This window comes from Kryptolebias marmoratus, linkage group LG23 (genome assembly GCF_001649575.2).
Source record: "Kryptolebias marmoratus isolate JLee-2015 linkage group LG23, ASM164957v2, whole genome shotgun sequence".
In the NCBI taxonomy this organism is placed as follows: domain Eukaryota; kingdom Metazoa; phylum Chordata; class Actinopteri; order Cyprinodontiformes; family Rivulidae; genus Kryptolebias; species Kryptolebias marmoratus.
In genome coordinates this window covers 10,630,353-10,655,001 of record NC_051452.1, presented here as the reverse complement: position 1 = coordinate 10,655,001, position 24,649 = coordinate 10,630,353, and the positions used below count along the sequence as shown (strand labels likewise).

Genomic DNA, 24,649 nt, shown 5'->3' with positions numbered 1-24,649 from the left:
GTTGTGAATGACTCTCAGCTTCAACCGCACAAAATTTGAGCTCAATATCTGCAAAATTCACTGAGACATAGTCATTTTTGTGTTGGCTAAGGTTGATTAGCTGTGGCAGCCATCTTAGATCAGATTTACTCCAAACATTAATCAGTTGTAGATGTACACCTAATGATTATGTTCTAAAAGTTTAATTAAAATCCATCAAGTGGTTCTGGAGATTTTTTGCTAACAGACAGACAGGGTTTATTCCGATAATTCATGGCAAAGTTTTAAACACAGATTTCATGCAATCAGTAAGCACTCAGAATATGAGTTGGTTATCAGTCTCAGCTACCACCACACAAAACTTTAGGTCAGTATAAGTAAACTTGGCTAAGTTATAACCAATTTTGTGTTGGCTAAGAATAAGTAGCTGTGGCAGCCATCTTGAACTGGGTTGACTCCAAAAGGTAAACGTCTTTAGATATCAACCTCATGATTCCCCTCTGAAAGTTTCATTAATATCCATTCAGTGATTTATGAGATATTTTGCTAACAGTGCAGACAAATGAACAGACACGGACAAAAACATCATCTTTCTGCCTCTGCCTTTGGCGGCGGGTAATAAAAATAAAAAAAAAACGAGTGGATCTTCGGGCTTCCGCTGTCTGTAAAAACAGATATTTTGAATGAATCTTATGCTGAATAATGTAAAAATATGTAAAAATCTAACTGTACAAAGTACCCTTTAGGTACGATGAAGGAAGTGATTAGAAGTTGGACTTTTAGGGACGTGACTTTTAAAAAGTCTGAAAAGAGCAGCGCATAAACGGAAAGATGAGGTTTTCTTCTTCCGTGCACTCGGAGCGGGAAAACGTATTTTCAGGTCAGCAGCAGGGTTCTCCCGCAAACCCCATAAAACTTTGACGAAGTCAAAGAACCTGGAAGAAGCCGGGGAATTCCCTTGGTTTACTTTTCTAATGTCAGAGCTCCTTTAACCCAGTAACGGCTCCGTGTTTTTAACAAGAACGAACATTACTGACATCCAGTTTCGTTAAAGGCGCTCATTTTATCTGACCATTAAAAAAAAAAAAAAAAAAAAAACGAGTTAGTGTGTGTTAGTTTAGAAACAATGACTCTGTTTGGGACTCATTCTCTGCTCTGACAAAAGTCTGTTTGTCTGGTATAGACTGAATATAATTGGTTTGATTCCACTGGGGATTATTGCTCTCTTTACATAAGATCAACACCCAGATATCATTAGGATAATAAATGGAGTGGGCGAGGATGTGGACACAATCAGATCAGTCAACATCTCACAGATTAGGTTTAAACGCTGCCTGATTCGCATGAATGTCCCACAAGTTGGAAGGTTGTCATCTAATCCGACCAACGCTAAAGGGTTTTTATTGTCATCAGGTTTATAATAAACCCGCCTCTAAATAAATCCATTATGTGGGTGTTTTCAGCTGTTCCCGCTTTCATTGTGTGAATGCTGAGTCAGCGTTCATGTCTTCGGCATCGAACTACTTCGGCTTACTTGCAGAGATGTTAAACATTGGGAACGTTCGGCTCATTCAGGAAACGGGAGCTTTGTGGTTTGGTGCTTGTGATGTTTTCAAAACATTTGGCTTTATTTAATGTTTTTGGCTTCATTGAAATAAATACGGGTTCTAAATTTGAGCTAATTTTAGCTTTTAAGGTTTTATTTGACTAATTGTTGACACTGTTTTGCTAATTTTAGCTTTTAGCTACTATTGTGCTACTTGTAGCTTTTAGCTAGTGATCTTCTAATTTACAATTTTAGCTGCAGATCTGTTAATTTTATCTTTTAGTTACGGTTTTGAAAATTGTAGCTTTACTGTTTTAGCTACTATTTTGCTAGTTTTAGCTTTAGCCAATGTTATGCTAGTCCTAGATTTTAGATGCTGTTTTGCTCATTTTACATTTTAGCTATTGTTTATTTTAGATTTTTAACTACTATTTTGATCGCTTTAGCTCGTTGCTGGAGATATAGTAATTTTAGCTGTTAGCTGTTATTATTATTATACTAATTGTACTATTGTTGTAATTTAAGGTTTACTTACCTTTTACATTTTTTTAGTTCTAGCTACTTTTTTATGTACTATTGTGCTTAATCTTAGCTTTTAGCAAATATTTTGCTCATGTCAGCTTTTAGTTACTATTTAGCTAATTTTAAGTTTTAGTTACTGTTTTGTTGAGTTTATCTCAGCTATGTTAAGTTGGCTTTTATCTTTTAGCTTTAGTTTTGCTAACTTTAGTGATGGCTTTGCTAATGTTAGCATTTTGCTTTGGTTTTGCCAATTTTAGCTATAATTTTAAGCAAACATTGAGAATCATTGGCTGCATGAATACAACAGATTAATGTTTGGATTCAGTTCAATTCAAGACATTTAAGAGATATTTACACTAAGAGATTGAACCAATTTTTAGGTAAAAAATAAGAATTTTACATTTTTGGCGTTGACACATCTTACACAAGTTGTGACAGGAGCAACAAAAAGCTGTAAAAGTAAGAGGTTCAAATAAGAAACAGCTGAAGAAGCATTTTGTGACTTATTTAGGTTAACAGAGAGCAGGTCAGTCAGAGGACTGGGGATAAAAAGCATTTTGGAGGCTGAATTTTAGAGTGAACATGGGCAGAGGTTCACCAATCTGCTGTTTTGATTTTTGTTTCTTTTTTTAAAAAAGGGGGGAAAATGTTAGAATTTCTAAGCTTAAACATTTAATATGTTTACTTTGGTACATTGTGAATAAAATATGAGTTTATGCGATTTGCAAAACAGTGCATTTTTATAATTTCGTACATTTTAAACAACTTTTTTTGGAATTGGGGTTGTGTGACGTCTCCCGAGGTTGTGCCCAAAAGTTATCATCAAAGATTGACTAAAACAGCTGCAGCATCTAGCCTTAAATTCTATTTCAATCCTTTTCCGACTCCTTTTTTTGTGAGGGGAAAAAAAGAAAACTAAGAACGAGAAATACGAGCGAGTTCAACAAAACAACAACCTGTTTTCAGTCAGTCTGGGAAACCCCCTCAGAGAGCGGATCACAGATGCAGGAATCAAGTTCTTTGTTTTCAGCGCAGACGTCTCAGATCGTAACATTTCAAATTAAACATGATAACAGAGTGGTTTGATTTTAAATTATGCAACCAAACCATGAAAGGTTTCTGTCTGGTAAGAGTGAAAAACGACTTCTTGTTGCTCTAAAGATGGATTCTTGTATTCTTTAAAAAGCTTTGTGCAGCACTGGCCGGTTCTTACGGTGATGGGGGCTGTCAGCAGCAGGGTTTTCTCGGGGCCTGAGCCTGAGCGCCTCTGCACTTCACATCACACGTTATTACACCTGGATTGCAGCGTGGATGCGACAGGCCCGCCGAGCGCCCCGGGGAGCGTGCACACACACCGAATAAAGCAAACGGAAGAAAGATCCCAGCCAGGAGGGAAGATATCCGGATTGCAGCTTTCCTGTGGTTAAAAAAGCAGATCTTTGACATGTTTAAAGTTGGGAGTGGTGAGCAGGAAAGGAAAACGTGGTGATTTAGTGTTCGGGATTCTGAATGATTTGATTGGAATATGGAGATCAGGAGGGAGTTTTCTCCTAAAGTGATGAGATATTTTTTTAATCAGGAAGGAAGTATGTCCTCTCTAAATAAATTAGCCGTACAAATCCTATTCTCATTCCCGTGACATGAAATAGTGACGGTTTTTTAAAATCCCACGAGGTCTCTGATTTGCAAAAGTGTCTTCTGGCATCAAGGTTATTCCTTCTTTTATGTCTAGAGCTGCACTATATTAGGAAAATAGCAGCATTTTCTTGAATGTGACAGTATTAAATACAACAAGTGGGACTTGAATAGTGAATGTTTATAGTTTTCAAGATAAGTGTTTTTCTTGAGTGGAACTGACCAGGGCATATAAGTATACATCTTTTAGTGTTAATATTGAACTAAAGCATCAAGAGAGACACTCAAACAGGCTCCGCCCTCCCTCGGCGCCTGATGGTGTTTAGCTGCACGGACATGTTCACGTGTGTTTCGACTGAAACTAAGTTTAGAGAAAGGGATGAAGTCTTACATTACATTTTTGCTGATAAAGAGTTGGAGTGCGAATAGATTTACATTATTGTAGCGATAATTCTCTGTCCGAGGCGGTGCAGAGTGACGTATCCTGGCAATTAGAGGGAGTAATTCTATCTGCCACCAGGCAAAATGGAGGACCAGAAGCTGGCTAATGGTGGCCCCCACCGATGACTCTTCTGCCACCCCCAAAATTTGAGGAAACTACGCTTTCTAGTCTTTATTTTGCTATATAGTATATATATATATATATATATATATATGGCGGTGGCCATCTTGGTTTTTGACGTGGCAACCCAGTTTTTGATAGAGACCTTACTTATGCCTAGACACATACACACACCAAAATGGAAGTTCGTACAATACTTATTTTTAAAATTATTCAGCTCACAAGATGACAGACGAACAGACAGATTTTCAAGTCTCCTCTTTTGTTCCAACGGGGAACAACAAGGGACAATAAACCCACATTTTCCTCGCATCTCTTTTTATTGCCTGCCACCATGAGAGGTGGGTGATCATGTGACTGCCTGTGTGCGCATCTGTCTGTAAGCAAAATATCTCATGAAGCATAAAATAACCTGTACGTCCACAACAGATTCACTTTTGGAGCTAACCTGGCTGTAACTCAGGGAATTTTACAGATATTAAGCTAAAGCTCGGTGTGGTAGTAGCTGAGAGTCATCCCCAACACTTACCCTGAGAGCAAACAGATTGTGCGGCAGGCGATATGCATTCCTTCAGTAAATGCTATATTTATTGTTCTTCTGTTATCACAGAGTCTGTGTCTTGTTCCTAGTGGACACAGTAACAAGAAATGTAGCATTTGCTGCCATGATTTATGCATTTTATGAAGTAACATTGGTTATTTTTTAACATTGCTTTTAATTCACTTGAGATTTAAATTGAGACTAATTTTTTTGGTGAGAATTAACTTGTGGAGGTATAACGTCTCCTGTCTCCGATCACAATTTGGCTCTGCCTGGATCTGACACTTAAACCAATCTGATCCAATTTGGGATTCGGCTTTCGAAGACGAATCCTGCTTCGTTCTGTAGCGGAGGACTCCTCTGTGTCAGGCTGAGATATGAAATGAAACGAGATAATAATAATAATTTTATGCTCCGTGACAATAAGCCCAAGCACAAAAGCTAAAATGGTATATGTTCTCTACACCCTCAGCATATGAGCTACCATTCTGTGAAAGAAAATAAAGAGGTTGCTCTTTTCTGTGACATTTGTCAGCTTCAGTCGAGGGAGTGACAGCTACTATTTCTGCCATATGTTAAAGTGTTACCATTGTTCTGTTGCAAAATGGGCTCCCTGCTCCTAAATAATATTCACTCAGTTCTGCCAGTTAATCATATCAAAAGTAGAAGGCTACTTCTTTTTTTTTTCCTCTGAGCAACGTGATTCATCAAGTCCCATTATAATCTGTCTCCCTCTTTAAAGTCGCTGCTTCGAAATCACGACGAGCCTCCGTCTCCTGCAGCCTCGACAATCAGATGTTATTACGGCTGTTTTTTTACGTCTATTTAGCACACCTGGTGACAATGACAACAGGGACGTGACAGAGCTGCTGCTGTGGTCGGTGGAACGTGAGCAACTCCGTGTCACTTCCTGCGGCCGATTCCTGAAGGGGGGAGGTTGTCCCGTCACTGTCTGATGGATGATTCGATCTGGTCATTGCCTATTAGCTGGATTTGTTGCTGGATGGGAGCAGATGTTGTTCTAAAACTTTTCTGCGTTGATGGCGCCTTTCCAGATGTGTAAGCTGCCCTTGCCTTAGGCACTAATGCACCCCATACCATCAGAGAGGCAGGCTTTTGAACTGAGTGCTGATAACAGGCTGGATGGTCTCTCTCCTCTTTAGTACGGAAGATGTGGTGTTTGTGGTTTCTAAACAGAATTTCAAATTTCAATATTACTGACCTCAGAACAGTTCTCCTCTTTGCCTCAGTCCAGTTTAAATGAGCTTTAGTCCAGAGAAGACGGCAGCGTTTCTGGATGGTGTTCACATCTGGCTTCTTCTTTGCCTGATAGAGCTTTAAGCAGCATCTGTGGACGGCACGATGAACTGTGTTTACAGACAGTGATCTGCGGAAGTTTAGGATGTCCAGAACAGAACCAGACCTGTTTTTGGCCCAGGCCTTCCTTGAAAATGAGATCTGAGATCCCAGTGGGATTTGCCTGGTTAAATATAGGTTAATAAATTTTTAATACAGTGACCCCTGAGGGCCTGGAGATCACAAACATCCAATATTGACTTTCAGCCTTAACCTTTGACCTTATCTATTGACATAATTAACTGCAGATGATGGGATATTTATAGTGCTAATGGACTTTCTGTTAAATAACATTATGAAATTGTTTCAGTATTTTTAGATGCAGTTTTTCACAAACTGATGAGCCTCTGCCCATTTTTACTTCTTTATACCAGTCTTTTTACTGATCTGTTGCAAATTAACCTAATTATTGGCAAAAAAGCTCCTCCAGCTTTTTCCTTTTCTTTCACATCCTTTTGTTGCTTTTGCCCCCAATGTATGAAATGTGTGGCTGACATCAAATCCAAAATTACCACATTGCTTCTTAAAATTGGTACAATTTCCTGGTTTAAACATGTGACATGTTATGAATAAAACTTGAGGGTATTATATTTGCAAATCATTGCATTCTGGTTTTATTTATGTTTTACTCAACATCCTAACTTCATCAGAAATGGGGTCGTACAACCAAAATATCTTCCTGTATCTTTAAACAGTTGAAAGCTGTTGTTTCGGGGGTCTTTTTTCTAAACAGCTGCGCAGTTTTTCTCCTAGCAAGCAACATATTGCCTCAGCACTGATAGGCAGTTTGTCTGACCGGTGTTTTGATGAGGCCTGACATTCACACTCAGCATTCTTTAACGCACAAATCATCGAATTTCATTATCCCCACTTCATCTTCATGCAGACTCACTTCTCCTGCCTCTCTTTAATCTCCTCCTCTGTTCGTCCCTGTCCATTCAATCTTTTTCTCGTCTTATTGCTCACATTCCTCACTCTTCGAACATTCATTTATGGATTGACTTTAATCGTTGTATTTGGATGAATGTCTTGGGAGTCACCAGTTATACCTTCTTCTACATTTCACTATGACTTATTCATGCCCGTTACCATAACTCGGGCCTGTCAAACCATTTCTCGCAGTCCCAGCTGTTGTTGGTTATTATTTCTGGCTGAAAGTGTACATATGTTGCTGCTTTGATTCACAATCTGACCAAGTGTCTGCTCTGTGGGCACAAAAACAAGGCCAATTTCCTCCAGCACTGTAAAATCCATGAGAATGATGTTTTTTTAAGCATGGTGGAAAGAATAATCCTGATATTCCTGAAGATTCCCTTTTCAACACGACTGAAAACTACAGAGGGTTGTTTTTTTATGCCTTATATGCTCTTAAAAGAAATCCTAAAGATTATGTTATTGAATAAATTAATCTAAGAGGTGCCCAGATTTTTGACCTTCATGTTTTTTATCCTTCAGATAATTATCTGCAGCCCCTGCCCCCCCTTTCTCAGACTCTAAACTAAATGAACAAGAAGAAAAAACCTGCTTTAAAGCATTCATGCTGCAGCTGTCTGATTGTACATAATTATTTTCAGCTGCTCCCTTCCAAACCTGTAATATTTATCTCAGTGTTGCTGGCTCATTAGCTTGATGTGATTTCTACAAAATTACACAGTTTTCTGAAAATACAACTCTAAAAAGACTTGGGTGCAAACTCTCGTGTGCCAGTTTGACTTCTGGTTTCACAAACAGCTGCAAAGGTGGAGACGATGCAGTGTTTTGTCTAAATTTTAAGCTAGATAACTGTTAGCTAACTAGCTATGAAACTAGCAGCTGCCATTATTCTTAAGGGGAGAGTTGAGATTTTTATTGCCCGCTGCCAAGAAAGATGGGAGATAATGTAAATGCATGTGTGTGTGTGTTTGTCTGTTGGCTGAATATCTGCTGAACCACTGGACAGATATTAATGAAACTCAGAAAGTAATCGATGGGTGTACATTGAGATGCGCAATGAGTAGTACTAGGAGTATGTAGGTAGATAAATATTTAATTCCAAATGAATATTTTATCCGATTTTTAAAGTGTTGTAGAGGGAATAAAAGCAGAGTAACAGAGGTGCACAAGAACCAAATAAGATATGATGAGTAGAAAAACAGAAGATGGTGAAAAATGTATGAAGGTCATTGAAAAGCAGCAGGCTTGTTAAATTCTCCTCAAGGACTGCTCTTCAAAGTGAGATGAAACACTTTTCTTGAACGCAGACCCAAATATAGAACGAGACTGAAAGAAAAATGAAAAAAAGCTGTGTATGATTCGTGCGCTCTATGAATTAGGATGAAATTTTTTTGAATTGTAGGTCATGACCTTTTTTTATCATGAATTTAAGCAGATGCGTGGTAAACTTTTATGCTTCAAGTACAGTAAAATCTAGACAAGCTTTTGTTCTCTTGTCTGATCATTTTTTACACCGCATCTCTGTCTCTCTTTTCTCGTGCCTCCTTTGTCACCTTCCCATCACCCCTGCCCTCAGACAGTAACTTCGTCCTGGGGAACGCTCAGGTCCAGTCCCTCTACCCCATCGTCTACTGCTCGGATGGCTTCTGCGAGCTGAGCGGCTTCGCCCGCGGTGAGCTGATGCAGAAAAGCTGCATGTGTCACTTCCTGTACGGCGGCGAGACCAGCGACCGCATCACCTCGCAGATGCAGAAAGCTTTGGATGAACGCCGGGAGTTCAAGACTGAGATCATTCTGTACAAGAAGAGCGGTAAAGGCTGGAGGACGCTGTCAAACCCAATCACTCTCAATGCACAAATAAGACTTTGGTAAAAAATAAAAAACTGATGCGTTTGTGTTCTGATCTCCTTCAAAAGGCTCCAAGTTCTGGTGTTTGTTGGACATAGTTCCCATCAAGAACGAGAAGAGCGAGGTGGTTCTGTTCCTGGTCTCACACAAGGACATCACAGAAAATAAGGACCTAGACCGTGGCAATGAATCTGACACTGGTGAGTGGGAGCAGGAGAAAGAAAGAGAAGTCCAATTCCACTTTAATTCACGTGAAATGATTCAGTGGAGGCTCTGCAGCAGAGGCTTTATTATGGAGGGGATTTTGTGCAGCAGTCAGTAAAAAGACCTCTGTTTTCTCAGCAGCTACTCCGGTGCTGCCCTGGAGGTGCAGAAATACACTCAAACCGAGTTTCCTTCATTACTGTACCAAGTACGAGAAGCAAGATGACACTCGAGAAATTAGATTTTCTGCAAAAATGCAGCGTGAACGCTGAGCTCTGAAGCTAAAACTGAGCTGTTAAAAATAAAAGGTGCAGATAACAAACTAAAGACCAAGAAGCAAAACACAAGCTAAAACTTACAAGTAGCTAAAGGCTGGCTAAGAGCCAAAAGAAGCAAATTTGAACTAAAATTTGAAAGTAGCAAAACACTATTCAAAAGTAGCAACAGGCTATATAGAAGCTAAAAGTACAAAATGGCTGACTAAAAGGTAAAAGTAGCAAAAGTTTAGCAGAAAGCTAAAAGAGGCAAAAGGTTAGCCAGAAGCATAATTTAACACAGGGGTGTCAAACCCAGTGATGCAAGGGGGCCAAAACTAAAAATCTGGTCCTAGCCAAGGGCCAATCACAATCAATATTTATTAAAAATTACATAAATTAACCTTGGTTTTGGATGCATTATGTCAAATCATTCATATAGAAATACTGTATCAATTACCTTTTCCCAGTTACAGATTACAGAATTTAGAGCAAACATATTTTAATGAACACAGACAAATAGATCAAACTTCAAAAAGCACATCATTAGCAGTCATTTCTTACGCCTCACTCAGCTTTTAAATTTAAATTTTGTTAACATTAAAACAGATTTTTTTAATAAGCCATCCACAAAAACCTGATCATACAGAAATTAAAACTATATATTGTTGGCTGCTAAGTCACTGTCAAGAGAAAACTTTACTAATTAGGCTCAGTTTTTTTTAGGCAAAATAAGAATCAGAGACTCAATCTGTCCCAGACTAGAGGACCGGACCTAATGAAATCTAAACGTTATCTTGGGGGCCGGATGAAATGTTACAGAGGGCCGGATCTGGCCCGCGGGCCTTGAGTTTGACACGTGTGATTTAGCACAAAGCCTGTGAGTAGTTAAAAGTAGCAAAGGCTTTGCTAAAAGTATCAAAAGGCGACCTAAAATAGCAAAAAGCTAGCTCAAAGCCAAATGTAGCTAAAGGCTAACTGTTAAAAGTAGCAAAAAGCTTGCAAAAATGTTAAATGAGAAAAAGGCTACATAGCTGAGGTAAAATGCTAGGTAAAAGTTTAAGTTAGCAAAAAGCTATTTGGGAGCTCATGGCTGGCTAAAATCTAAAAGTAGCAAAAGACTAGCTAGAAGCTCAAAATAACTACAGGCTAAAAGTAGCAAAACATTAAATAAAAGCTTAAAGTAGGATAAGAAGACAAAAATTAAGCAAATATGCTCATTTTAATAAGTATAAAAAGTTACAAAAGCCTAAAGTCATATCACTCCTGAACGAGCTGAACTGTTTGATTTATGAATCCCTAAAATGACACAAAACATTCAGAAATAGTTAGATTGCACGAATCGGATGGGAAAACTAAAAAAAGGGGAAAACAACAGTCTAAATACTGAGTCAGCGTTCACAGCTTGTTACAGCTTGTTAACGGTCCTCGAAAGGAAAGGTCGGGGGTTACTAATTTCCCATTATTCATACTTTAATATTTTAAACCTTCCTTCAACAGTCAGCTGCCTCGGGCTCCACCGAGCAGCACCATAACAATTTGACAATCGTTATAATTAATCCCCCACAAATCAGCCGAGGGCTTTAAAAAGACACCACTGCATCGCATGGCAGTGTGTAATGGAGGTCAGAGATGGATGGGGAAAGGCAAGCTGAGGCCTGAACGATAATTAAACAAATACACCTAAATTTATCCAAAATTCTTAATTGTTCCTAGATGATAAGAAGACAATGCTTATTTCTTATTTGTCGTGTTTACCAGATCCAGTTATTCTACGCTGTGTCCTTTTCAGATGAGGAAACGGGTCTGGAGATCCACCCGATCAGTCGGCCTCCCGGGTGCAACATGGAGCGCCGCCGCAGTCGGGCCGTCCTCTACCAGCTGTCGGGACACCTCCAGAAACAGGACAAGACCAAGAGCAAACTGAAGATCAACAATGTGAGACGAGTTCAGTGGAGGTTTAAATTTTCATTTTCTTTCACGTCTCCATTTTCTGAAAACAAATGTAGAGCCTAACACGTTCTTTTCTTGTCTGAAGAGTGTCCTTGGAGCCAACGCCAACCCAATTCCTGAGTACAAGGTGGCTGACGTCCAGAAGTCTCGTTTCATCCTCCTGCACTACGGTGCATTCAAGGCCGGCTGGGACTGGCTCATCTTGTTGGCCACCTTCTACGTAGCCATCACCGTCCCCTACAACGTCTGCTTCACTGCCGTGGAGATACGAGAGGACGGCGGCACAGCGGCTCGAAACCCTCCGAGCGTCAGCGACATCCTGGTGGAGATCCTTTTCATCATCGGTGAGTTTGACTCCAAAGTGATTCAAATAATGATGTGTCGCATTGTTTTGCTTTAGCATTGCTGGTGCCAGGTCTAATCGAGAACAGTTTATGTATTTCTTTTAATAATTCCTCAGTTTTAACTCTGAACCGTTTCGCATACTTCCTTCCTGATTAAAAAAATATCTCATCACTTCAGGAGAAAACTCCCTCCTGATCTCCATATTCCAATTAAATCAGTCTTTCTTCCTTATCTGGCTCCTTAAAATGAACTATAATCCACATTTCATTCAAACCAAATTCTAATAATCACCACTTATCCATCACCTCACAAGACCACTAATCAGCTAAAAGATTTTTTAACACTTCTATTAAATTTTAACATTTTAAAATAGCACCTACCCCTAACAAGCTAATGAAAACAGGCAAACAAGAAGATTATATGTGCCGTTAATGTAGGATGGCAATTTGAGAAAATAAATGACCTCTCTAATCCAGTTTGTATATGTAGGTGGAGCTGCAGATTTCCAGTTTAGCAGCTTTCTGAATACTGTCTTTTTAGCAGGAGCGAGAGGAAGAGAAGCAGGCCACATCCCGAACCAGGTGGTTAAGGTGTTTAGGAGCGATATCCTCCTCCCAGTTACACGAGACAACAATCAGCATGAAGATTTATAAATAGAAATGTAGTTAAAGCTCAGATCTTACAGCCACAGGTCTTAAATGAAGCAATCACTTCACTTGGTACTTTTAAGTACCCCATATTATGGGTTATTTTACTCATAAAGACAAAAATTAAAAGTGCAAATGGCATAAACTTCAATAACAGTAGGTCCTGTTTTAATAAAATGAAAATCAGGCACAAATCTACTCAAATAAAAGTAAAAGTTACAGGTCTTTACTTCTTCACAACCTATATCCATGCCTATATTCTTTGTGATACAGACAATTGTTTTTTTGTTTTTTTTTAGCAAAGTGATCAACCTTTAAAAAACACTTTAAGCAAGAGTGAATTTACATGGTTATTGTTTTTAAAACAGGAGTAAAAAAGTCAACACTTTATCTTGTAATCAAGAGGAATATAAGTAAAAGTCCATCCTCATCCTGAATCACATTTTTTTTTTTCTAAATGAGATCCTCCTGATCTTTTTGAATGTCATGGCAGAAATAATGAGGGGGTCCAGAAGACCCAGCTTGTTGATTTGGATGAATTTATTATTAAAGAAATGTCAAGCGTGAAAATCCCAGTTGCAAGCAGCGGAATATGTCTACCCTGAGACGGTAAGAGAGAATATTTGTACAAGTAGAGAGAGCTTGTCAGAAGGGACAAGGACACGGACTTCGTCAGATCACCAGGAGGTCCGTATGACCCGGTTACCACGTGACCAGACACTACATCATGCAAATAATGGAGACACACAACTAAATCTTATCCTTCCAATGCTCTGAAGTGGGGTTCTGCGGAGAGGTTATGAACATTTAATATCTTACCTGATGTAGATGGGTCTTTGAATGACTTAAGTTTGGAAAAATAGTTTGATTGATGAGCTGACGGCTAGTCTGAGTGGGGCAAAGACCAAAACTCCTTACACCAGTAATGGACATTTTAAGCAAAACTGCTCTTCAAATTCACTGGTAAATATCTGATTATTCTTCAAATATTTGTCCCGTCTGGTCCGAGTCCATCCACCAGTCGAGGAGCTTTCTGTCATTTTATTTCACCGGTCTAATGGATCAATGTGGAGGGGTATTCTGGCAGTAAAGCTGCGTTTCCATTTTGGAATCAAAGCACCTGACTGGAAAAGCAACACGGTTTCACAAAACATCTTGGGAGTATCAATACCAGGTGCCTGTATTTAAAAAGAATAAAATAAAAAGAGCATTAATTCTTTAAATTCATCCATTTTAACTAGACTTTGAACCTGTAGCACTTCCAGCAGGATTATCCTAATATTTCTGTCAGAATAGCTGTGTCATGCTAAGTTAATGGTGGCTTAAAGATTTATATATTTTTTTTTTAAAATGTTTGTACAAATCGCTATGAAATGTTTGAGCCTGGAGTTGTTTTGAAACAGCGACAGTGCACTTTAGTCTCGGTTGGACTAGCTTTTAGCTCGTCACTCTGGTCTGAGGTTGTTCAAAGAGCTATCTACAACAGGTAAGACAGTAATTGTTCATAACCTTTATGTAGAAGCCCACTTCTACATAAGGGATAGTTCAGATCTTCTGAACTATCCCTTTAAAAGGCTTTAACACGTTATCTTTTGGCCTTTAAAAGTCTAAGGATGCTGTCGACTGTCTGTGTGATTTATTCCTCTGTTCACACTAACCAGGTCAAACCCCCGTCCCACCTGAGACAAACAGGTCCGGATGAATCCGGAATCTGGGTCAACCTGGGATTGGAGTCTGGAAGACCTGACTGGTCCCAGAGGAAATGACAGTTCATTGTGACCAACGGGATGCACACAATTGCTTTTTGTTTTAGTTTTTTGGTATTTTTAATCATACAGAACCACGTTAGTTAGCGCTGACTCTGCATTCTTGTGAAAACGTCATTTTTTTAACTATGTGTTCAAAACCTAAAACTGAGCTGTTCAAGTTTAAACGATCGGAACAAAAGCTAAAACTCGCAAAAATAGTAATTAAAACCCAGCAAAGCAGTAGTTAAAAGCTAAAAATGACCAACTCTGTAACTAAAAGCTAAAATTAAAAAAAAAAAAAAACTGTAGCGAAAAGGTAAAATTAGCAAAACAGTAGTTAAAAATGAAGATTTGCAAAACCAGTAGCTAATTACCAAACTGACCAAAACAGTAGCTTAAATGAGCAAGTCAGTAGCAAAAAGCTAACATTTGGGAAAACAATAACTAAAAGCTATAACCAGCAAAATAGCAGTTAAAAAACACTTTTTTTTAACTGTAGATAAAAAATCAAATTTAGAAAGACAATAGCTAAAAGCCATAATTACCAAAGCAGTAGCAAAAAGCTAAAACTGTCAAAACAGTATAAAAGCTAAAATTTGTGGAAAAAAATTAAGGATTTGGAATTTTCTAAGAGAGTGAAAAATGTAAATAAAGTTAAATATTTTGACTGGTATAGAAATTAATCAGAAGTCAACTCCATGATGTCCTGAATGAGCTGATCCTTTTGATATGTGGAAAGTTTAAAATAGCCAAAGGTATGTGGAAGTAATTACAGTCTGAGGGAAGCTGAGTCGGCGTAAACGCAGCTGCTTTTAGCTGTTTTTAGCTGCACGTTTGTCAAACAACAATCAGACAAGAAGCTGAACTTTCCTGAAGTGACAAGAAGTAACAGATTTCTCGGCCTCTGTTGTGTTTGTGAACCAGATATCGTGCTGAACTTCCGAACGACCTACGTGAGCACGTCGGGTCAGGTGGTGTACGACGCCCGCTCCGTCTGCATCCACTACGCCACCTCCTGGCTGTTTGTGGATCTGATTGCGGCGTTGCCCTTTGACCTTCTGTACGCCTTCAACATCAGTGTGGTGAGTTAAACGATGTTAATCATAACGACGCTGTCTGCTTTTATCATCCGCTGTTGAAAGGAGGGCAATCATGTTTTACGCTGTGTCTGTGGTGTTAGCAAAATATCTCTATATGAACCAGAAAACGGATTTCAATGAAACACAAAAAGAAGGAGACTACAAAACTCATTTATGGCTGATTGTTAGAGAAAGTGATTTCCTGCTGTTTGATTTAAGTGGACCCATAAAGAGCAGAGTAACACCATGGCAACAACAACACGAGCAGAAGCAGACTTTTCCTTCTAGATTTGATTAAATCTCGTCTCTCTGAGTGTTTCTTACCACCATGGCTCCAAGGAAGGAAACAGAGAGTCCACGCTTTGCCACGTGGCTCGATTTCAGCTAACTGCTAATCACGCTGATGAACGAGTGATCTGAGAACATATTACATCTTAAATCCAGCAGATTAACCAGATGATGTCAGATCCAAACACCTGCAAGCTGTTGATGAAACGGACTAGACTGGCTAGAATCAGCCGAAATGAAACATTCATTTTCTGTGAACGCCGAGGGCTGAAACTGGAACGATCAGAACAAAAGCTAAAATTAGCATAAGGTAAAAACTTCAAGTTCAAATCTAATCACAGCAGAGCAGTAGCTAAAAGCTAAAAGAATTAAGACAGTAATTAAAAGCTAAAACCATTCAAACAATACCTAAAAGCTAAATTCAGCAGAGCAGTAGCTAAAAGCTAAAAGAAGTATGACAGTAATTAAAAGGTAAAACTAGCAAAACAATAACTGAAAACTTAAACCATTCCAACAATAGCTAAAAGCTATACCAAGCAGAGCAGTAGCTAAAGGCTGAAATAAGTAAAATAGGAGCTTAAACTAGCAAAACAATAGCTGAAAGCTAACATGATCAGAACAGTAGCTGAAATCTAAAAATAACAGAATAGGTGTTAAAAGCTAAAACCAGCACAATGGACGCTAAAACCAGCAAAACAGTATTTAAAAGCTAATACTAGCAAAACAATAGCTCGAAGCTAAAATGATCAGAACAGTAGGTAAAAGCTAAACCCAGTAAAACAGCTAAAGGCTGAAATTTGTAAAAAAAGTAGCTAAAGCTAAAACTTGCAAAATAGTAGCTGAAAGCTAAAACTAGCAAAACAGTAGCTGAAAGCCAAAATGATCAGAACAGTAGGTAAAAGCTAAACCCAGCAGAACATTAGGTAAAGGCTGAAATTTGTAAAACAGTAGCTAAAGCTAAAACTTGCAAAATAATAGCTGAAAGCTAAAACTAACAAAAAAATAGCTGAAAGCTAAAATGATCAGAACAGTAGGTAAAAGCCAAACCCAGTAGAACAGCTAAAGGCTGAAATTTGTAAAAAAGTAGCTAAAGCTAAAACTCGCAAAATAATAGCTGAAAGCTGAAACTCGCAAAATAATAGCTGAAAGCTAAAATGATCAGAACAGTAGCTAAGAGTTTAAACAAGCAAAATAGTAGCCGGTAGCTAAAAGCAGCAGAATATAGCTAAAAGCTAAAGTTAGCTAAATTATACCTAAAAGTTCAAACTAGCAAAACCTTATTTGAAAGCTGAAAAGATTAAAACTGTAGCTAACAGCAGAAAACGGCAAAACACTAGAAATAGAAAAGCAGTAGCTGAAAGCTAAAATGATCAAAACAGTAACTTGAAAGCTAAAAGCAGCTGAATAGTAGCTAAAAAGTGTTGCGAAGACTTCTAAGAGCACAGTGTCATTTAAAAAAAAACTGAAGAGATTTTTGAGCATTTCTATGAGAAAAGAAATTAAATAAAGTTAAATAATTCAAAAAGGATTAAAGTTTCAGTTCTCAGAAGTCACAGCTGTAATATCCTGAACGAGCTGAACATTGTGATACCTTAATGGCTGAAAGAGCAAAGAGTATGTTGAAGTAGTTTGTAAAAAGAAACATACATAAGAAACTATGAACAGGAAAACAAGAGTCTGAATGCTGACTCAGCAGTCACAATAAACAATCACAAGGCTCCAGGTAGTTGTTTGTGAAACTGGCAAGAGCAGAATAGTGTAAAGTAAATCGTTTCTAGGCGGTCTGATTTTTAAAAACCCATCAATCCATTTAGCTTAACTCAGCACCAGCTGTGTTTGAAACTGTTGGAGCTTTTAGACTGCCTGGTGTTCATGCTCTTTTTCCATCCGTCTCATAGAACTTCGGGGTTCACCTGCTGAAAACGGTGCGCCTCCTGCGGCTCCTGCGCCTCCTGCAGAAGCTGGACCGTTACTCCCAGTACAGCGCGGTGGTCCTCACTCTGCTCATGTCCACCTTCGCCCTGCTGGCCCACTGGATGGCCTGCGTCTGGTACTTCATTGGGCGCAGCGAGATCCAGAGTAACAACCCCGGGTCCTGGGATATCGGTCAGTGTTTCTGTGGAGGAATGCTGAGTCAGCATTCACTCTTATGCATTTTGTAATGAAACCACTTCCGTATACTTTATGACATTTTAATCATTCATATCTCAAAACAGTCAGCTAATTCATAGGGTGCTATGACTTTTACTATTTTTAACTTTTATGCTTTTTGAATTATTTAGCTTTTTTACAAATATTCTCTTTGAAATCTGATTCAGCAAACTAGCTCTGTTTTGTCCTCTTTTGTCTAGCTTTTAGCTTTTAGCTTTCGATTTGCTACTTTCCTTGCAGTTTTGCTTCTTTTAGTGTTAGCTACAGTTCTGTTTCTTTTTCTCTTAGCTACCATTGTTCTCGTTTTAACTTTCAGCTACTGTTTAGCTTTAACTTTGCTGCATTTTGTTTAGCCTCCATTTTGCTACTTTTAGGTAGTGCTCTTCTTCTTGTAGCTAACATTTTGCTACTTTTGGCATCTAGCTACTTTAGCTACTGTTTTGCTGGTTTGAGCTTTTAGCTCTGGTTTAGCAAACTTTAGATTTTAATTAGGTTTATTTTGTCTTGTTATGCTCCTTTTAGCTCTTTCTAGTTTGAGCTTTTAGCTACAATTTTGCTAATTTTAGCTTGTATTCCTTTTGTTTAAAAAAAATCTGTTTCACCTCCTTGTACAAATTTTAGCAGTCATTCAGCACTGCTGCTAAATGGTAACTTTAGTCTTTGCTTTTATGTTATTTTACTGTTGTCACTTGCAATAATGAGGCTGGGCGTTCATTTGTCTGTCTGTTAGCAAAATATCTCACTAATAAATGTGAAACTTTTAGAAAGCAATCATTAGACGTACAACTACAATAAATTACCTTTTGGAGTCAAACCAGGTCAAGATGGCCACCACAGCTAGTAACCCTTAGTAAACACAAAAATGGCTATGACTATAATTTTACAAATACTGAGCTAAGATTTGGTGTGGTGGTAGCTGAGAGTCATCCTCAACACATGCCTGGAGTTTCTTCTATGAAGGATTATCTGTGGCTGCAAAACCTCTGCAAAAACAACCCACCCTGTTGCCAAAAATAGAGCCCAAACCGAAGATCGTTAGCAGCATTTTAACCACCCTGAAATTAAAAGCATGAAGACACACCTGCGATGTGTGATGTGTGCTTGTCCCTTCACTGAGAAAACACTTCTAATTCTGGTGATGTCTTTCCCCCTCCCACCGCGCTCGCTGGTGCCAAACAACAACAACAACACTGTTGTGTGTGTGACTATCCCGCTAGAGTGAGCTAGAACAGAGAACATGGGAATAAAGGCTGCGAATGGTCAAAAAATGAACAAAAACCACCATCTCCACCAGCACAGAACGTGTAGAGCAGAGGAGGGGGTGCTGCGGTGCAGGTGGCGGAGAGGGTCAAGCATTAATCAAAGGGCTGATAATTGAGGAAGATGAAACTGCTTCCGATGAGCAGAGCGCCTCCGCCCATGGTTAATGAGAACGTGTTGAAGAAATACTCAGCTTGAAAGGCTTTTACAAACCTTTATTCTTAGCTCTCAGTTGCTTTCACATGTTTCTCTGCTGGTGCATGTGTAAATCGCTCTGCAAAGGTGGCAGACTGCTATAAATAATGATTTAAACATGCGATAACGCTTGAGTTGAAGGGATGATGATGGGACATTATCTGCATGTGCATTAAGAAACAGTTTTCTGGCTTACACTTGTGTTTTGGATGTGCTTTCCTTAAATTTCTATCAGCAATTTAAATTTGAAAGTTAGGCTGCATTAAACTCATGCAAAATATGAAAACAGATAGTCCAGTTTCACAAAATAGAAAATTTGAACCTTGCATAAATACAAATATAGAATGGTATCTACTGAACTGGTCACCAAATGATTTAACTCTTCTGGACTGTTCTCCTACCAGGCTGGCTCCACGAACTGGCCAAGCGGTTGGGAACGCCGTACTTCCTGACCCCGCTGACCTCCCTTCTGGGGGTCTCGGACTCGCCTCAGGGTGGTGTGGCGGCAGGGCTAGTTAACTACAGCCAGTGGAACAGCTCGGTTCTGAATGGGACCGGTTCAGTGGGCTCGGGCAGCAGGCCGAGAGCGAGGGCGCCAAGCGGCTCGGGGATGTCGCTGAGTGGAGGCCCGTCGGTCAGGAGCTCCTACGTGACGTCGCTGTACTTCGCCCTGAGCAGCCTGACCAGCGTGGGCTTTGGCAACGTCTCGGCCAACACAGACTCTGAGAAGATCTTTTCCATTTGCACCATGCTGATTGGAGGTGAGCCAAACACCAAAACCAAACCAATCTTTCATCAAAACCATAACAATCATTTTTTTTAACATATCAAATTGGACCATTTTTAAGGAAAAGAAAAGATGTTTTTGAATTTTTTTAGCAGCAACTCATCTAAAAAAATTTGTGATAGGTTCATGTTTCCTCTATTAAGCTTCCCCTTTTCTTTTAACAACAATCTGTAAACATCTGGAACTGAGGAGAGCAGCTGCTGGAGGTTTTGGAGGGAACGTTGACCCATTCTGGTCTGATAAAGGATTCTAGCTGTTTAACAGTCCTGGGTCTTTGCTAGATTTTTGTTTCATGATGCACAAAATGTTTCCATTAGGTGAGAGGTCTGGACTGCAGTCATGTCTTGCTGAAATATGCACAGCCTTAGCTAAAAAGATACGTCATCTGGATGGGACCATGCTGTAATGTTGTCCTAAAACTTGTATCTACTTTAATACATTGATGGGACCTTTCCAGATGCATAAGCTGCCCGTGCCAGAGGCGCTCATGCACCTCCATACCATCAGAGTATGTGTTCATGGACTCCAAATGCAATTTCAAATTCTGATTCTTTTGACCACAGAGCAGTTTTGGATGGTGTTTACATCTGGCTTCTTCTCTGCCTGATAGAGCTTTAAGCAGCATCTGTGGACAGCATGGTGAACTGTGTTTACAGACAATGATCTGTGGAAGATTACGTTGTCCAGAACAGAACCAGACCCTTTTTTTCTAATGCTGTGGCCCCTGAGGGCCCGAAAATCACAAACATCCAATACTGACTTTCAGCCTTGATCTTTGACCTCAGAGATTTCTTCAGATTCTGGAAATCTTTTGATGATTTTATCAGTCCCTCCAGGATTTCGCAATGTTGTGATCGCAACTATTAACGCAAAATCAAGCAAACCCTGCAAAATCGCAACTTTGTGCAACTTTGCCCAAAACACTGCAACTTTCCCGCAACTTTAACCAAAAAACCCCCAAATAACTCACAAAGAAGAGATGTGACGTCACATCCTGTTAACGTCAGAATGCCGGGAGCATGCAGGATCAGCGACCGAAGCCAAAATGTGTGCTAATGCTTCACATTTGCCCACAAAGATTTCAGCAAAACACCGCAGGGAAGTTAACCTTAAGTTGGATGTTGGATATTCGCGCTCCGCAGAGTTAGCAGCGTCTAGCTCATGGCTGACTTAGCCATTCCTAAGTGAACCGCCGCGCGTGAGAGATGGGGCCAGCAGAGAACGGCTGACTAACATTAGCGCTCGTGATTTGGGTCAGCTGTGAGCTAGATGCCGCTACATGTTTTGCACGTCCTGCAGTGTAATCATCGAACATAAACACATTGACAAACACTTTGTGTCTGCAAAACATGTGAGGAGAGCTGCAGACGAGGGACAATCCAGAAATGGTCATGAATGTCAGTTTATAAGCTATCAAAATTCTCAAATAAAGCATCTTTTGATAATGTCAATGTTTGTTGGTGATTATCTTACAAAACTAGTAAGTATTTTTGGTTTATATATTAAAAGTTATGTTTTTTTATTGATTTTAGTAAAAAAAAAATCACAACTTTTCATCGCAACTTTTAGGAAAATGCCCCACGAAATCAGGCATTTTAGCCTGCAACAATCACAAAAAATGCCTGCGAAATCCTGGAGGGACTGTTTTATGAACTGTAGATGATGGAATATACAATCCACTTATGAAGATTATTCCAAAAATTGCATACTGGTGATCCTCTGCCCATCTTTACGTCTGAGAGATCCAGCCTCTCAAAAAATGCTCCTATTTACTACTTAGTTACTTATTTGTACCACTTATTTTTACAGCCTTTTGTTGCTCCTGTCCTGTTTTTTTTTAGATGTGCTGCTGCCATCAAATTCAAGATTACCTTATATTTTCATAAAAATGGTACACTTTCTTAGTTTAAACACTGGATGTGGTTACTTTGTTTCATTGTGAATAAAACATGAGTGCATGACATGTGGAAATTATTGCATTCTGTTACATTTTACACAACATTAGGAGTGAACTTCAGATACACTGTCAACCTCTGACCTTACTAAGAAAAGCTCTTTACGTCTGTTTGTCTGACTCCTCTGTAGCACTAATGCACGCTGTTGTTTTCGGTAACGTGACGGCCATCATTCAGAGGATGTACTCGCGCCGTTCGCTCTACCACACCCGTACCAAAGACCTAAAGGACTTCATCCGTGTGCACCGGCTGCCGAAGGCCCTGGAGCAGCGCATGATGGAGTGCTTTCAGACGACCTGGTCTGTCAACAATGGGATTGACGTCAGCGAGGTAGGAAGGGCTGATGCTGAACAAAACGTTCAAATCTAAATCAGATTTTTAGCTTCAATTTAATATCTTAAAATGGAAAATGACTTCCTCTTGAACTCTCCGTTTCAAATCTCGTTAATCCTTTTTAAAGGAATAACATGATAAACAGATACTAAAACCCGGATTTAAAACCTTTCCCAAACTGGACGCAGACTCAGGCAAAAACATGATTTCCCTTTTGTCTTTGGTGGTGGCCTTTTTGCTTACAGCTGTCTTACACCGAAAGCTTTGCGTTTACTGTGAATGTGCTAAAACTTGAAACTTTCATAATTGTTTGCTAAGACGTGCATGTAGCAGTTAGTTGTGAATATGTGGGAAGGTGAAAGGTTTTATTTTCCCTGCTACCTTCACCTTCCCACACAGTCCTGCTCAGACAAAAGAACAAAGACGAACAAACAAAGATTCAACCGTAGCTAACGGTTACAGTTTTTCTTTAAATCTTTTTTTTTTCAGCTGCTGAAAGACTTCCCTGACGAGCTGAGGGCTGATATCGCCATGCACCTGAACAAAGAGCTGCTGCAGCTCCCACTGTTTGAGTCGGCCAGCAGGGGGTGTTTGCGTTCCCTCTCCCTCATCATCAAGACCTCCTTCTGCGCTCCGGGAGAGTTTCTCATCCGCCAGGGCGACGCTCTTCAGGCTATCTACTTTGTGTGCTCGGGATCCATGGAGGTGCTGAAGGACAGCACAGTGCTGGCCATTTTAGGTAAAGAGAAAAAAGTTATTCTTCTATTTTTACTGTGATAAACATAAAAAAACAAGCATAGTTCAAGATTATTGGCTTCACCGAAGTTCAGCACCACGGACAGCAACCACTCTCTGCTTAATCTCTGGTGTTAAATATGTTGCTTGTGTGCAGGATTTAAAAACAACCAAATGCATAATGAGTCTCCTGACTGGCCACCATTTTGAAAGAGTCATTTTTCCACCTGAATCTTGAAGGTCTTTTTTGTTGAAGAGTCCAAACCAAAGAAGCCCTCCTAGATTCTGGCAGCAAAGTGACTCAAAAGCCGACAAGGATGGACGAACTCAAGAATGAGCAACGTATGCTGAAAAGTTTAAATTCACAAATAACAGCACTATGAATGGAAGTCAAGTTTATTCAGACGTGCCGGATTTGATGAAGTTTGAGTTGATAATAAAAAAAACATGTCTAAACAATGCAAATTCTGACAAAGTTGAGATGTTGTGTAAAGTGTAAATAAAAACTCCTAAATCCATTATTTATTCACAGTGAAACAAAAATAAACATCAAAATTTTAAACTAAGAAATTAAAAATTTGAAAAAAAAGAAGTCATTTTTAATTTGATGGCAGAAAGAAATCTTAAAAAAGTTGTTCCAGGTTCATGTTTCCCACCATGACGCATCCCCTCTTCTTTTCACAACAGTCTGTAAACATGTAGGACCTGAGGAGAGCAGCTGCTGGAGGTTTTGGAGGGAATGTTGTACCATTCTGGTCTGATGGAGGACTGAAGCTATTTAACAGTCCTGGTTCTTCTTTGCTGATTTTTTTTTCATGATGTGTCAAATGTTTTTAATTGCTGAGAGGTCTGGACTGCAGGCAGGTCAGCTAAAGACCTGAGGTCTTCTACTCTGAAGCCATGCTGTTGTAATGGATGCAGTGTGTGGTTTTGCATTGTCTTGCTGAAATATGCAAGGCCTTCCCTGAAAAAGATGCTGTCTGGATGGGAGCAGTTGTTGTTCTAAAACCTGTATATACCTTTCTGCATTGATGGAGCCTTTCCAGATGTGTAAGCTGCCCATTCCATAGTAGCTAATGTACCCCTATACCATCAGAGAGGCAGGCTTTTATCTTGTGTGCTAATAACTATGCAGAGGAAATGGTCTCCATGGTTTTAAAAATAATTTAAATTTTTGTTTCATCTGACCACAGAACACTTTTCAACTTTGCCTCAGACTATTTTAGATTAAATTTGACCCAAAGAGGATGATTTCTTGACGGTGTTCACATGTTTTCTTCTTTACAGAATCAGTTTTTAATGCAGTTGCCCCTTAGGGCCCGAAGATCATGAGCGTCAAATACTGACTTTTAGTCTTGTTTTTTTCAGACTAGAGAATCGCTTCCCATCTTTACTTCTGAAAGATTCAGCCATTGAAATGCTCTTTATATACCCAGTCCTCATACTGTCCTGTTGCCAATTCTAAATCATTTTTACTGTTTTTTTACACCTTTTTGTGTTGCTGTCATCAAATTCAAATTTACCATATTTTGTCATAAAAACACTACAGTTTCTCAGTGTAAACATTTCATATGTTTGCTGTGTTCCATTGTGATTATAATATTTCAGCTTCACTGGAATTGGAGTTGTATTAATGGTTTTGCTCATAGATGTACATTTTAACCTCAACAGTAGTGTGGGGCAATTTGCAAATTCCAGGTTTGACAGGAACAAATGCCAACATTAAGTCATCCTGATAAGTATTGATATCTGTGGAATAGCAGCATCTAAACTAACAGGAAACCTCGAGTCAC

The 24,649-nt window shown here is 39.3% G+C and overlaps 1 protein-coding gene across 2 annotated transcripts in view; it reads left to right on the top strand.

Annotated features, from left to right (window-relative positions):
* kcnh3 (potassium voltage-gated channel, subfamily H (eag-related), member 3) overlaps positions 1–24,649 on the top strand; it is a 45,173-nt gene that overhangs the window by 4,683 nt on the left and 15,841 nt on the right. Inside the window, exons 2-10 of one of the 2 annotated variants that reach the window (XM_017434472.3) lie at positions 8,651–8,884; positions 8,991–9,122; positions 11,173–11,318; positions 11,419–11,677; positions 14,998–15,155; positions 17,339–17,546; positions 19,451–19,807; positions 21,919–22,118; positions 22,611–22,860. In XM_017434472.3, coding sequence (XP_017289961.1) covers positions 8,651–8,884; positions 8,991–9,122; positions 11,173–11,318; positions 11,419–11,677; positions 14,998–15,155; positions 17,339–17,546; positions 19,451–19,807; positions 21,919–22,118; positions 22,611–22,860 — 1,944 coding nt within the window. Of the gene's footprint in view, positions 1–8,650; positions 8,885–8,990; positions 9,123–11,172; positions 11,328–11,418; positions 11,678–14,997; positions 15,156–17,338; positions 17,547–19,450; positions 19,808–21,918; positions 22,119–22,610; positions 22,861–24,649 lie in introns of both variants that reach the window. The other variant, XM_017434471.3, reaches the window with a different exon arrangement.